General features: G+C 40.1%; 1 protein-coding gene across 2 annotated transcripts in view; it reads left to right on the top strand.

Annotated features, from left to right (window-relative positions):
• Positions 1-16,360, top strand: part of NALCN (sodium leak channel, non-selective) — a 421,791-nt gene that overhangs the window by 368,542 nt on the left and 36,889 nt on the right. For both annotated transcript variants that reach the window (XM_066593014.1, XM_066593005.1), the window contains 6 exons: positions 1,099-1,219; positions 1,310-1,408; positions 7,443-7,536; positions 10,643-10,749; positions 13,519-13,593; positions 15,717-15,836. In XM_066593014.1, the coding sequence (XP_066449111.1) occupies positions 1,099-1,219; positions 1,310-1,408; positions 7,443-7,536; positions 10,643-10,749; positions 13,519-13,593; positions 15,717-15,836 (616 nt within the window). The remainder of the gene's footprint in view (positions 1-1,098; positions 1,220-1,309; positions 1,409-7,442; positions 7,537-10,642; positions 10,750-13,518; positions 13,594-15,716; positions 15,837-16,360) is intronic.

Raw genomic sequence — 16,360 nt, 5'->3', positions numbered from 1 at the left:
GGATAAAAACTTTCTTCAGCTTTAATGATTTAGTGAATTCTGCACTGAGCAGGGGGTTGGAGCAGATGACCCTGGAGGTCCCTTCCAACTCTACCATTCTATGATTCAGTGTATTGCATGGGTCATGCAATAATACCAAACATATTTTTTTAAGTGTGCAAAGAAGGGGTAGTTTATTTAAATTTTTTTTTACTTGCATATTTTTTTTACCATTCTATTTTTTTTTCCTTTTTTATGTTCCTGTAGGGAATTTGAACATGTAATCCTATGATCACTCAGAGAATACACTGCAGTACTTCTGTACTTTATTGTATTATCTCTTTTGATTCGGAGGTGGAATCTACAGTGAAAATACGCAGCATAAATTGACATGCTGCGGATTTAAAATCTGTATTGCATGTCAGTTCTGCTGTGGATTTCATGCAGATTTTATCCGTACCATGTGGACAAGATTTCTTAAAATTGACCCACTTGGGTTGTACTGTAAATCCTACGGATTTTCTATGTGGAATATATGCAGCATTTCTACCCCATGTTGGATGTATCCTAAAGCATTGCCATGTTTTAGAGAAAATAGCTTTAACACTGGATCATGGCCAGTATTATCTGCTGGGCCTAGAAAGAAGTGTCCATTGGACGTCTCTCCTGACAGGTCTCTCCCTATACACAGATCTAGTAAACCAGCTGGGAAAAGCCAGTCACTCGTCCCTGAGCCTGGGATATAATGCTTAAACCAGCAGCATGTTAATATTGTACATAACTGATCATGATTATCAGACCTATCTCTAAGTCATGCTGTGTGCGGGCACCATGAGCTTGGTGACAGCTTCCCTTTAATTGCTGGGAGTAACTCCCCGTTTGAATTAAAGTTTTATGGATACTTTTATCCAACATATTTACTGTCTAAAATAGCAGGGCCATGCAATCTGATACACTTCATTATTTCTGAGCATTTTCTCTAAAGTCGGTTAATCGCTTCAAAACTACATTCATTTTTTTCTATCTGATGTTTTATCAGCCCCATACATGTAGTTTTGATTTTTCTCATATATTGTAATTACTGTGTTATTTAACTTTAGCTATTTTTAAAATTCCCAGGGCAAATCCTCGAAACTTCAATTTTGACAATGTTGGAAATGCTATGCTGGCTTTGTTTGAAGTACTATCTTTAAAAGGTTGGGTAGAAGTCCGGGATGTTATTATTCATCGTGTTGGACCAGTAAGTTTCTGTACACTGTGTATAGTACTGTTTTTGTAGTTCAACGTTGGTAATATATATTAGAATACTCCACCTTACCTCTCTTTGCAGATACATGGAATATACATTCACGTGTTTGTGTTTCTTGGCTGTATGATAGGCCTTACTCTTTTTGTCGGTGTGGTCATTGCCAACTTCAATGAAAATAAGGTATGATTTCAGCATCACAAACATGGAATTCAAATAAATTAAAAGAAGCAATTATGAAATGATTAAAATACCATAACTATTCCGATCAATGTTTTTTTATCTTTATAGTTCAGTATTATAATTCATATTAGTGTATTTGAATGGGCCTGAACAGTGCAAGTTATGTATTTCATCTATAATCATGATATCCCTTTTCTGTGCATCTTAATTGCCATAGAGAATTGGAAAAGACAATGTAAAACACGTTTGGTTTGTCTCTGAGAGCAACAAAGGATCAACCATATTGAAATCCTATATGCCCAAAACTTGTTTCCCAGGTCCTGCATTTGGTCCTGTAAGCAGGAGGAGTTTTTAAAGGGCAACCGATAGATCTCAGTATTACTAGCATTATATACAGGGTGGGCAGGACAGAATATCTGCGAGGTGCAGTGTCATGGAATAGTTGTAGACTGGGAAGTGCTGCCCGAGAAGGGGGCATCATTTTTGATGTGTTCCTCTGTACTACTCAGAAACATGAAGTCTTTGTATTATACTCTTTGGTGTTAAAGCGTTTTCCAAATGAAAAAAATAAAAACACCCCTGCCCCGGACTCTAGTGCTCCAGCACAGGATCTCCCAGACACATTCATTCTGTATACAGAGTGTCAGAGACAGCTGCAGGCAATCACAGGCTTTAGCCTGGGTTCACACGGGGCGGATTCACGTCGGAAATCTCGCGGTTTGGCCGCAGCAAAAACTGCGAGATTCCCGCCAGGAGAACCGCTGCGGAAAAAGCCACGGCGGCTTTGAAGCGGCCCGGCCGCTCGCTCTTCCGCTGCGGCCGGCGCTCCCATAGAGGAGAGGGGTGAGTAAAATCTGATTTTTGTCTCCCGCGGATCCGGACGGCTTCCATAGGCTTCAATAGAAGCCCGCGGGAGCCGTCCCCGCGGGAGACCCGCATGAAAATGGAGCATGGTCCGGATTTTTTCATGCTCCATTTTTTTTTAAATCACTTTTATTGACCATCCGCGGGTATTTATCTACCCGCGGGTGGTCAATGCATCCCTATGGGATGCGGATCCGCGGGCAGGAGAAGAGTTAAAATCCGCTGCAGATTTTAATTCTTCTTTTGCCCGTGGACATGAGGCCTAAGGCTGGGTTCACACAGGGCAGATTTGCCGCGGAAATCCCACGCGGAATTTAGCCACGACAAATCTGCCCGCGGCCGCTAATCTCGGGATTAGCCAGCCACGTGGACGAAGAAAGATGATCCGGCCGCGACGCAGAGAAGATGACACCGCAGCGAAGGAAGTATCCGGAGCGGGCCGGAGGTAAGTTTATTCTGATTTATTCTTATTTTCAGCGCTCATGTCCGCGGGGCAGGAGGGACCAGCTGCAGATTCTCCATAGAGAATCCGTAGCTGGCCTGATTTTCCCCGTGGACATGAGGCCTTAGTGGTGCACTGTGATTGGCTGCAGCTGCCTCTAACGGTCTGTGTATAGCGACACTCAGTTTGTAAACAGGTGGGGTGGAGAAAATGGGAGATTTGGCACTTGAGCTGTGAGGGTTTGTGAAAGGAGTGTATATGTTCCTTTATTATTTTTGCTGATTGCCTGGCGATTTAAAAAAAAATAAAAATTAAGAACCCCTTGGAAAGACCTATAGTGTACAGAGAAGTGTGAAAACGTGCACTGGATGGACCTGAGTGAAATAAATAATATAATTGTCATGGTCCCTTTTACTCATTATGAAAATTTGCCCAGAGTTTTACTTTAAAGTGAACCTGTGACCGGGTTTATTCTGCTCAACCATGGGCAGCATGAACCCAAAACAGGTATGCTTATTATCCCTGAGTATGTGTTCTACTGAAACTTTTTTAACACTTCAGAATAAACACACTTTAAAGTTTACTTGTGAACAGGGCTCAGAGTCAAAGAGGTAAGCAGCACCAGCCTATCACAGCATGCTGACGACAGCTCTCTCCCATTGTGTGTATGGTTCAGGCCGCCTCTTTGACTTGAAGCTCCAAACTTCAAAGTTTGTTTATTCTGAAACGCTGTGGCATTATAGAATATCACATACACAGGGGCAACAGGTTTACTCGTCCTATCCTGAGCTCGAGCTGCCTATGATTCAGGCAGCATGAACCCGGTGACAGGTTCCCTTTAACATGATTGTCAAATATCTGCAATCACATTTGTAAGAATAGTCATAACATAACAAGAATTCAAACAATGAAAACAAAGAACTTATGTTTCCAAATGAATAGAATCTTTCTTTGTCTTGCCTATCTCAATCATAGCACCATTGTATATTCAACAAAGATGCTAGCATTCCGTCAATATTTTTTTGAAACACCTCCCAAAATGAATCTCCTATATAATCCAACTGGCATAGATAAAATCATTGCAACGTCAGGATAAAGATATGCTTCTTGTCTTCAGTGCAGTGTTGTATACTATAAATATGCTCATTCAGTTTTTGATTTTGGTCAGAAAAGCTTGGAATTGAAATGAACATGAGGAACAGGCCTGTGATTTAAATGGAAAATTCTCTAGTTTTCTTAAGAGTTTATGCGTCCATTTTCATGAGAATAAAGTGTAATCAATGTATGATCCTCAGAATCAGCAAACCTCAAAATACTTGACCTAAAGGTGTTTTCTGTGAAAAATACTATTGATGACCTATCCTTAGGATAGGTCATCAATAGTTGTTCAGCTGAGGTCCGTCGCTCGGGACTCCGACTGATCAGTTGAGCGGTCAGTGCCACAAATACAGAGGTCGGAGTGGTAGCAGTGGAAGTCTCTGCAATGACCTCTTTGTAGTGTCCAGCGCTTGTAACTGCAGGCACAGCTTGCGTCAATAGTATTTTCCATGGAAAACTTCTTTAATTCCATTGCTTTTTTTAAATTGGTACTGTTATTACATAGACAACTCAACTGGTATTTGTTCTCTCTACTAGAGAAATAAACTCCTTACATATGCCGAATACCAGAATCTTTTGATCATCGGCCTCAGCCCCCTCCTTTTTCTCCATCTACACAGACCCTATTGGACAAACCATCAGGAGTTTTGGCCTCCAATACCACCTCTACGCTGACAACACCCAGTTATAACCTCTTCCCATGACATCTCTGCGCCTTTCCTCCAAAACATCACCGACTGTCTGTCTGCTGTCTCCAACACTATGTCCTCTCTCTACCTAAAACTAAACCTCTCTAAAACTGACTTATTGGTGTTTCCGCCCTCTATTAACTGACCTCATCCTGACTTCTCTATCTCAGTGTGTGGCGCCATCATAACTCCCAGACAGCATGCCCGCTGCCTTGGGGTCATATCGACACTGATCTCTCCTTTACCCCCTACATCCAATCTCTGGCCCGAACATGTCAGCTGCACCTTAAAAACATTGCAACAATCCACTCTTTTCTCACCGTGGACACACTAAAAATGCTCACTGTTGCCCTCATCCACTTTTGCCTTGATTATTGCAACTCGTTGCTGATCGGCCTCCCCAGCGCCAGACTCTACCCTCTCCAATCCATCCTGAATGCGGCAGCCAGGCTTATCTTCCTGTCCAGCTGCTACTCGGACGCCTCTGCCCAATAAATACAGAATTCAATTTAAACTCACTACCTTCATCCATAAAGCTCTAAACAGTGCAGCGCCCCCCTATATTGCCTCCCTCATCTCAATCCATCACCCAGACAGGGCTCTCCGCTCTGCTAACGAAACCAGACTGAGCGCCCCTTTAATTCGAACTTCTCATTCCTGCCTCCAAGACTTCTCAAGAGCAGCATCAGTCCTCTGGAATGCACTACCAAAGGCTATCTGAGCAATCCAGGCGTGCTCTAAAAACGCACCTCTTCAGCGAGGCATACCACATCCCCTAAACCAAAACCCTCTGTACTCTGCCTGATAACATGCTTCCTGACCTATTGACTGCAATCCCTGCCAGCCACCGTCAACTGCCCCTGCAGTCATACCGATTCTGCCGTCACACAGCTGAATGTCTGACCATTGTCTATGTGTATATCACCCCTCACTCTCCACCTCGCCATACAGTGCACATCTCCAGCCCCTTACCTTCTGTATCACCCCATTACTTGTAGTATGTAAGCTTGTTAGAGTTGGACCCTCACCCCTATTGTTTCCATCAACTAATTACTATGTAACTGTGGTTCTGTAATTTTTGTACTTTTGCCTTTCTGTATTCCACCTGTCTTTATAAGCACTGCGGAATATGTTGCCGCTATACAAATAAAGATTATTATTATTATTATTAATATTATTATTATTATATTTATTTTGATCCCACTAAAAAAACTCAAAAAAAGAAAATGGCACATATGAATACAGCTTAAAGCTAAAATGGGGTTTTATTCTCAGCTCTGTACCAATATCATGTCTTGCTCATTCCAGTCATAAATAGGTTTACTGGATTAATGTATTATTTGAGCTCTATAAGTGATGCAACTACATTATCAAGTACTATCCATTTTTGTTTCCATATAAATACACTATAAAGGTTAAAATGCTAAATAAATCACATAATATCCAAATGGTTACCTGTCATATTTAGCTGATTTGTTCTTTAATAAATAAATGCAGGGTTGGATTCTCTCCAGCTCTCCTAAACCAGTTGTTAAAATAACTGCCTTTTAGAAAATTGGGGAGAAGAGGGATCCTGACCCGGTTCCTCCTGGATTCACTTGCACTTAGGATATGGATATAATTAAATAGTCAAGCACAGTGGATACAAGGAAGATCCCTGCTCTATCAGTCAGGGTTTCTTTTGCAGGTGGTACAATGGCAAAATCGTACCTCCAGTGTAATTCCACAGTAGCCAGTCTTGACCAGAAGAAGATAGACCTGGGATAGGTGAATATTGCCAAGGAGGGCACAGTAGCCATTTTAGGAGGCATACTACCATTATTATTCACTCCAGGAGGCACCGTGGCCATCATTATTAATTTCAGGAAGGACAAATTACATTATTATGTTTTTCAGAAAATATCAGGGAAATTATTATACATTTCAGTGGGCACAGTGGCCATTAGAGGGCAAAGTAGACATTATTTTTAATTTCATGGGTTATAGTGGAAAGTATTTATTTCAGGGGACAAAGTGGCCAATAGTATTTAATTCCAGGAGAACAGTAACGATAATTAATCATTTCAAGGGGCATAATAGCCATAATGATTCATTTCAAGTGGCATATTGGCCACAATTATCTATTTTAGGGGGCAAGTGGATGTCATTATCCAGTTGTGGGGTTATAGTGAGCATTTTTTGTTAATTTCAAGGGACACGATAACTGTATGATTTATTTCAGGTGTGTAACAAACATTATTATTTATTTTAAAGACGCAGTGAACATTATTATTTCTTCAGGGGACACTGTTTGTGAGATAATTTTTAGGAGTCATAATATTAGTCCTATTTCCAGATGACATAGTGTGTGGCACTATTATTTTTAGGGGGCACAGCTTGTGGCAATAATGATACTCAAGTAGCACAATGTGCACAAGTATTGCATTCAAGGGGCACGGTATGTTGAAGTATAATATTTAGGAAGCACAGTGTATGGCAGGGCATAGCTAGAAGAAGTCTTTATGGTGTTCTGGACCGAATGGAGAACGCAAAGAAAGACAGTGACTCTAATGAAAGACATCAGCTGTGAATGTAAATATTTATATTCTGCCTCTACGTCTAATCAATCCGGCACCCAATTGTAAGGTCTACATTAAAATGATGTCTGGCACCTTTCTAGTTTGTGAATCAGCAACTCTCAGCATAGCCTTACTATTGTACTGTAGCTTCATCTAGTATAAACCTTTATAGCACAATTTAACCCGAATTGGCAATTGGCTTGTTTGATTACTAGGGTAAGAATAATTTTCCGTGATGTGCTACACTGCAGGCATTCCACATGTAAAGTAAGGAACCCATTGTTAGAAATTTGAATCCTACCAGAGAAATAAAGAATACTACTGACTTTGGCTTTTCCTTTTTATACCTGTCTTAAATGTTTCTAATATATCTCTCAACACAGGGAACAGCTCTGTTAACTGTTGATCAAAGGAGATGGGAAGATCTTAAAAGCAGACTAAAGATAGCTCAACCTCTCCACCTCCCTCCTCGTCCAGGTATCATAGATTCTAATTGTTTGCAGCTCATGTGTTGTGCATGTGATCTATCCTCATGTTTTTGTCAAAGCAGTTTAAATTGTACACAGAGAACGTTAAACACAATTAGCAGAAAATGTCTGATTTCTGGAATTGCTACTACTGTGCTGGCAAATTCTATATAATATTCTTTGCCTAATGGGGCCACATTTCTCATTGCGTTCTTTGAACAGAACTGGTTGCTACACTCGTTTCATCTTCCATAATGTTTAGGGAAGGATCTGAATGAACTGGTTGGGGGCACACTTTCGTCTAATATGTATGTGTCAGCTTGAAGTGAGGTAAAGAGCATGCTAATAAGTAGCTTGAGATGTGTGAAAGAGAGCACATTGATTGGTTATATCCCATGGCTCTACAAGCCCGACTGCTGTTTAACTATTGCAGTTGCTCATTTTACAATATGTACAGAATAATCATAGTAATTGATGGTAATTGAAAATCCACAATATTCTGAAAAATAGTCAAATTTGATTACATTGACTAATGCATGCTCCAGAATGTGCTTGTATACTAATTATCAGAAGGGTGGCTAATGAACACTGCATTCTCATTTTATTATTATCAGAAGATTTTAGTTATGTGATCATTGCATCAGCATCTCATTAGGCTGATATATTTCATACTATATATGAGCATTTAACTTCAGTAGAAAATAAGCTTGAATTTAAAATGTACCCACTGTTACATTTTTTTCTACTCGGAAAACAGCAACATTAATGATTTGGTGTATTTACCTAATAATGAGACTTCAGCTCTATTTCCTTACTCTGCAACGTTGACATTAATGCCTAATGTTGCCCGTATGGTTCCAGAGACTGCAAAGTCTGAACTACATTAACCCTTGGCTGGTCAGGGCTTTCTTCTGATAGAGTGGTCTTAAAGGGAATGCGTCATCAGAAAATGACCTAATATATAAATCACATTTTTATGATAAACATATATTTTTTAAGAATTTATTTTTACATTTTTGGTCACATCCTTTATTTTTCACACCGATCACAGTGCTTAATAGTAGTCTATTACTTCCTGTGAGAGGATCCCTCTGAAAGGTAAACATCTATATTTTTATCTATATCAAAATAACACAGGATCTACCATTCACAATTGGTAAATTAGCTGTGACTATCTCCCTGCAAAATGACCATACAAGTCAGTGGGACAGCTCCTGTCCATTGTGTGAATGACCCATGAAGCTGCTGTAAAGCATATCTCTAAATGTTGTTAAATGTAGTTCAGGAAAAATGGCAGCCCCCATAGTCATATACAGTGGATATACAATGTCTACATATCCCTGTTAAAATGCCATTTTTTTGTCATGTTACAGATTCTGACAGAGATGACCCATTTTCTGTACAATTCCATTAAAAAACAAACTGAAATCTTTTAGGGTGGAAAAAAATTTTAAAAAATAATGTGGTTGCATAAGTGTGAACACCCTCTTATATTTGGGTTGGGGATGTGGTTGTGTTCAGAATTAGCCAATCACATTTAAACTCGTGTTAAATAGTAGTCAGTACTCTGCTGCCATTATTTACAGAGATTCTGATTTATCCCAAAGTTCAGCTCTTCTAGTAGGAGTTTCCTGACGGTTTCTTAGCTGCATTTTTCAGCAAAAGCCATGGTCTGTCAAGTCTGTAAACAGCCACACATTGACATGCATTTGAAGGTCCTAATTCTGTTTCATAATACGGACAAGAATAGGACATGGGATGAGTTTTTTTCATACAGACCATTGGTCTGCATGATAAAAAACAGCAGTGTGCATAGCCCCATAGGCTATAATGATGCTATGTGCAGCCCTTGAATTAACACAAACAGCAGAAGGAATACTGTGTTTGCCTTAGAGTTTGACTTGAGTGCATATAAATGTGGCATTGATTAGCTGCTTGGTGCTAGTTTATGAGATCCAAAAAAAATCTGATTTACAAAAAATAAATGGAAGTCTTGGCATCATTATTCTCTCATCACACGCTTGTGGAATTTTACAGCTAGATCCCTGACCTATCCAGTGGACCCTAGTCTACCTTCAAGTGCAGCCTTGTCTCCTCCTAATCTATTTTTTTTCCGGCCCTTAGCTGTTACCACTGTTTTGCTAGGGGTTAATGGTATTGAAGAAATAGGAATTTAAACCAAACCTTCAAAAACTGATTATATAACTTTATTCTTATTCTAAATGATTCTGTAACCCCCTGATTTCAAATATGGCCATCATATTGGAATTTTTAATGATTCTAAATGATCTAAAATAATAAAAATCTTTGTTAACCAAAATTGTGATTTACGAAAAAGTCATAGACTTCTTGGTACCAATATTCTCTCACCATGCCCTTGTGGAATTCTACAGCTAGATCCCCGACCCATCCAGTGGACCCTAGCCCACCTTCAAGTGCATCCTCAACCCCCCCAACAAACCTATGAAGGTATATAACCTTCGACTTGGACAATAGATGGGCCCATCCAAATACTCCAATTCAGACATAAGTACACGATAAATAATAAATAGCCCTAATTCCTCCACCTCACTCCCTATGTGTCCCCCGCCCTCCCCTCTTGTCTCCTCTCAATCGTTTTGTTTTTTCTTCGGTCCTTTGCTTTTACCACTATTTTACTAGGTGTTACTATTATTGAACGAGTAGAAATTTAAACCATACCATATTTTCAAAAACGGATTATATAACTTATTCTGAATGATTCTGTAACCCCCTGATTTCAAATATTACCATAATGTTAGAATTTTGAATGATTCTAAATTATCTAAAATAATAAAAAAAATGTTTAACCAAAAATCTCATTTGCAGACGGTAATATTAAGTACTTGCCTTAAATAAAACAACGTACATCTATACCACAAACATTCACAAAAACTACCTGTTGCCACTGCTAGTGTCTATTCTGTATTAGCTATAGACCTCATCGATTTAGGATTCCAGTGCAAATCATTTTTTGCTACTGATTTTCTAGAGAACATTGTAACTAAGAACACTTTAAGTTGTTTTCTTTTCTTTATTTATAATTTTATTGGTAAAATATATTTCTTTGTCTTATTTGATTGGTATTTATTTCCCAGATAATGATGGCTTCAGAGCACGAATGTATGACATAACACAACATCCATTTTTCAAGAGGACTATAGCAGTACTTGTCCTAGCACAATCAGTTCTGCTGTCTGTAAAGGTATGTTATGTGGGAATTCCTCTAGTTAAACTTTAGTGATATCTGTATTTAGAAATCATAGATGTATTTAACCCTAACATGCACGTATGCCATGGTAGAGTCTTGTGAGAGTTGAAATGATTTTGCCTCTTTCAGCCCAAGTAAGTAAACTGCATCTTAGTGTGGGTTTTCATGGGGCAACTTTTTTTGCAATAGTCATTGGAGTTACTGCCGTGGGTTGTTAGTGTACAAATGACTGTTGTTCATTGCTGAAGCGCACACATTCTTGCACAGTTTATTGGCTAATAGGACAATAATTAACCAATAGGAGACTATTTTTAGATGAGCTGAAATGAAGCAACTAGTGAACAAATTCTTGCTTGTCACCCAGTTGATGGCCGTGTTTACATGGGACAACTGTTGCTTACATTTGCTTGATTGAGTGATTATTTGGATAATAGTTCTGTGCAAAGTCAAAATTATTATATATAACAATGGAGAATCTTGCTTGTTCTGTAGATTTGTGGTACCAATAATCGCTGTCATCTCCCACTATTCACAACGACCATGGTAAGAGGAACAGGATGAGATTGTAAGGGGGGCAAAAGGATGCAATTTCCTAGAGGCCTCCATCTATCAACATGTCTCAAATACCCTCAGCAACAAGACATTGGAGTTTGAAATCTGCTGTAGGGAGGTGGGGGTAAATGGCAATATACCTCTCACAATAGTTATCTCACTGTTGAATTAAGGATCAGGCATTTCAGCATAACATAACTTTGCTTCTCACAACTGTACTGATCAGGGGTCAGTGGGGCTATTCCGATGTTAGTTCTCAGATCCTGTTGACATTAGTGGGATTTGTTATCTAGGGTTTATAGCACTGCTACTTTGGAAGGGACTCAACTAATTTTTTTTCGCCCAAGGACCTCAACCAGACTTTATCAAGTCCTAGAATTAAGTGAAACGCAGCAATATTTTATGCAACCTATCACCTCAGTCATGTACCATGCATGCTTTTCTAGTTGAGTTCTGACCCTCCTAATGATGTGGAGGATCTTTTGTTGTTTTACTTCTTTTGCTTTGACACGTGCCTACTCCAAGCTGAGTTATCTGCTAAACAAACTGTGTTAGGGCTCTCTTATGCACAACGATTATCACTCAAAATTCATCCAATGGACCGAAAATGAGCAATTAGCGTTACAGGTAAACGCGGGCATTGTGCACTTTTCATTTGAACGATGGATTTTAGTTCACTTAAAATCCATCGTTCAGCCGCTGAAAGACTGAGCAAATATATTCCATTTGAACGCATTTCCCTCATCTTTCAAAAGACTGCAGGATGTTCTCCCCATGATATGTTTACTCTAGCCTCAAGGAGAACAATGGAATGTGTCAGCATCTGTTTGCACAGCTGGGAGTGTGTTTAAACACGTGCCTGACTCTGCAAACACCTCCTAGATTGCCTTTTATATGCAAATAAAGATGATAAAATGTTAATCTCCATTAACACTTTATGCAAATAGATCGCTAAATCTTTCAATCTTTCAGTCCTTTAAAAGATTATCTTTGCGTGTAAAAAAGCCTTTAAAGTCTCAAGGGCTTTGTTGGTCTCTGTTCGTTTAAATGATTAGTGCCAATTGGTTTAGATTAGTGGTTCTCTATTTGTGAGGCTCTGCCTAGTCATTGGCAAAGCACAGGTGAGGTAGTAGTTCTCACAGAAGTGATTTTAATGTGCACGGCTCTTTCTAAAGCCCCATTCACATGGGAGTATTTCTCTTACGTGTGAGGTCCATGTATTTTACGGTCAGCACACAGACCCATTATAGCCAATTAGGCTATTTTGACGAGCATATTTCCTGCGTTGACCGATGGTCCATGTCGGAAGTCTTGCAACATGTCCTATTCTGCTCTGTATCATGGACAAGAATCTGACATGCAATGTCCTCTGCCTGCAGGTATTGGGCAGCATATAGACATTTGTCCTTATTAGAGATGAGCGAACCTACTCGTTTCGAGTAATTACTCGATCGAGCACTGCGATTTTCGAGTACTTCCGTACTCGGGTGAAAAGATTCGGGGGGTGCCGGGGGCCGGGGGGAGGCGTGGCAGAGCGGGGGGTAGCAGCAGGGAACAGGGGGGAGCCCTCTCTCTCTCCCTCTCCCCCCCACTCCCCGCTGCAACCCCCCACTCACCCACGGCGCCCCCCGAATCTTTTCGCCCGAGTACGGAAGTACTCGAAAATCGCGGTGCTCGGGCGAAAAAGGGGCATGGCCGAGTAGGCTCACTCATCTCTAGTCCTTATGCTTTATGATATGAGTTGCACCCAACAATCTGGGGCAAAATTCATATATGCCAATGCGAATTGGTCTCAAGGCTGTAGCAATCTCCGGTTTAGCAAGATCATTGACTCATTTTGTACTTATTTCTATATTATAGAGAGTTTAGTAGGCAAAAACGTGAAATAAGCAATTTTTTTTAGAATTTTTGCATGGCCTTTGTCTACACGTAGTGAGGCTCTGGTAGGAAGAGTTTAAGACTGTGTGTTCCAGAAGACAGGACATAATTGCTGTCTAATCCTTTCTAGTAGATCCAAATAACTAATACTGCCATAACATCCTAGATATGCTGATTACTTTGCTGCAGATTCAAGATGTATGACTTTTCATTTTATAACTTGATTACTAGGGCTTAAGTCAATATAGTATTGCTTACTCACCATAATGTTTTTGTATAATATTTAGCTGCAGTTCTGAGCAAAATTAGACATGATTTTCTTTTATTTTCTAGTGGGATGTTGATGATCCTGTGACTGTGCCTCTTGCAACAATGTCAGTCGTTTTCACCTTCATTTTTGTTTTGGAGGTAAAGTACTTGTATATAATAACTGTATGGCATGTTTTTTGTGCAGTGGATGAAAACTGTTAGATTTCCCAGAAATATCCCTCAATATTTTATTGTAAAGCTGTTTACAGTCTAACCATGCTGTCCCAATAATACTGTCTCTTGTAGTATTTACAGTGTGTCACTGCAATATTGTTCCTTGTAAGGGCTCCTGTCCACGGGCGTAGCGATATCCCGCAGCAGACCTCCGCCATGGGAGCCGCCACTGGGGAGCAGGGGAGAGCTAACAGTTCTCCACGCTGAGCCTATCTGACAGATAGGCTCACTGCGGAGAATGGCGGCAATTCTCAGCATGGTGCAATTTAAATCCCGCGAGTGGAGAATCGCTATGATTCTCTGCTCGTGGACAGCAGGCTGCGCTTTCAATAGTAAGTCTATGGAAAGCGTTCACTGCATTCCCGGCGGCCGGATTATTGCCATGGGGAACGCAGTGAAAATTCGCCCGTGGACAGGAGGCCCTTAGCGCTATGAAAATTGATGGAGCCATAATAATAATGAATAATAATAGACATTACAATATGCTAGTACCGTAGTGTATATTTTATATTGGCCTGTACATGTGATTTAAATTTCCTGCATGTTCAACACCAGTTAATATTTTTCTCATTTGAACAATACAAGTATCTATAAGTGATTGATCTCAGTAAGAGAAACCAAGTAATCTTGTAGATATGATAGCTTTTAATAGCTAACAACAATACATGATGTTATAGTGAGCCTTCGGATTTTCTATGGACCCTTCATCCAGCTTAATGACTTATTGTAAGCCACTAAAAGGTATCATATCTACAAGATTACTTGGTTTCTCTTACTGAGAACAATCACATTTTGCTCTACTGGCTAACACGGTACTAAACCACTTTCTTTCGAAGTGTCTATAAGAGCTCACAGCTCCAATAGAACGTCAGCCTAAAGAAAAAATGATGGATAATGCAGAATACCACCTTACTAATTGCCTATATGAGACACTGAACTAAAAAGTCATCAGCTCAGACAGAGTCCTCTGCGACATGTTTCGCCACAGGGCAGCGTCATCAGGGGATTGGGACAGTGCATGAGAGGCAGCAGTCATTGGGACACATATGGCCAATATTTATACCCCATATTTTGCATCTGTCCGAGACTGCTGACGAGACTATGGTGAGTAGTCTGGACAGCCTCGAGTAGTCTGGACAGGCGGGTGTACACAAGACTAATAGGGGCTAGATGCAGGAGTAGACAAAAAAAAAAGGGTAAAGATCTGGGCGGAACACCTTGGACCTCTCAGACAGGACCCGCCTTGAAGGGATGACCCCAATGTTTGAACAAGGCACGTTCCGAAATCAGAGAGGAACTGGAGAACCGAACCAGGAAAGACTGAGCATAAAACACAGAATGCTAACAAAACTGACAACAAACAAACTAACTGTAGACAATAGATAATAATGCAGAGAATACAAAACAAACAAAAACGCAAAGTACAAGCCAGACAACAGCCAGATACACTGTGAGCACTGACAGGACCAGAATACAAGAAGTATAACTGTCACTTCCAGCCAAGAAGAACCAAATTATATATCTAAAGGGAAGTTACTGATTGGCTGACAGCCATCAATCCTCAGACAGCACAGTTGCTGGCATAATTAATTAGGATACTGATTAGCTGACAGAGCTGTAAATCACCAGCTAGAACTTCAACTAACAGCAGCAGGGAGATGTTTAACCCTACCTAGTCAGCACTAACTGAAGTTATGTGTGCGCTGGAAGTGACATGACACCCTAATCTTCCATCTATGCAATGTTCCACCAAAGATGTTTTTACTATGTACCAATAGCCGATCACATGATTGTCACTCAGTGACATCATCAGAACGTGGCACAACAGCAAATTAGGTTGCCGTGGACACTTTGCTGCTTAGTAACAGTGCCTTATGTGCTTATGGATATTGACCTGATTTCATTCATTTTCCCGACCAGGAATATACTTATATATTCTTCAGTTCTAATATTTATTTTTTTTTATGATCAAGATGATTGCATTCTTTCCACAATTGGAACATTAAAAAGTGCCTGTTTTTATTAATGCGCTGACTTGTGTTGTAAAGGTAACAATGAAGATAACAGCTATGTCACCAGCTGGATTTTGGCAAAGTAGAAGAAATCGTTACGATCTGCTTGTGACGTCCCTTGGTGTTATTTGGGTCATACTTCATTTTGCCTTACTAGTAAGACGATTTCTGTGTTTTATTTTTATTTTAAAAAGAGGTTATTGCATGCAATACTATTAATTTACTGTATTGGATCACACAAACCATAACGATTTTACAATTGAAGACATTTTTTAACCCAATAAGAACCAAGTGCTGTAAATATATGTCGCTTGGTCTTGCCAAAGTAAAATTACGGTGCAAGATTAAAGTTGCAGGTTGGGTCCTTGGCTGTCAGTGACAATTGAGGACCTGGAGGAGAAAGCAGAAGTGTTTTCTAACTACTTCTGCCTTCTCTTTTGTGGGCTACCTAGCGCTTAATGAGCACTATTCAGTGAATAGAGAAAGTGGAAGTGTTTGATCACATGATCGCTGGGTGATCTACCCTCTAGGAATGCCCTGCCCCCTCTATATTTGCTATGAGGAATCTCTGTGAGAATCCATATAGCCCCGCCCACTCTCTCTGTGCTATAGGGATATCCCTCAGGGGTCCCCAGAGCTGGGAGAGGGAGAACAGGACTATGGATTAATCCCCATAGCAG

The sequence above is a fragment of the Eleutherodactylus coqui genome, chromosome 1 (genome assembly GCF_035609145.1).
Source record: "Eleutherodactylus coqui strain aEleCoq1 chromosome 1, aEleCoq1.hap1, whole genome shotgun sequence".
Lineage (NCBI taxonomy): Eukaryota > Metazoa > Chordata > Amphibia > Anura > Eleutherodactylidae > Eleutherodactylus > Eleutherodactylus coqui.
Note: the sequence above shows the minus strand (reverse complement) of the source record. Positions and strands in the feature narration are given on the sequence as shown.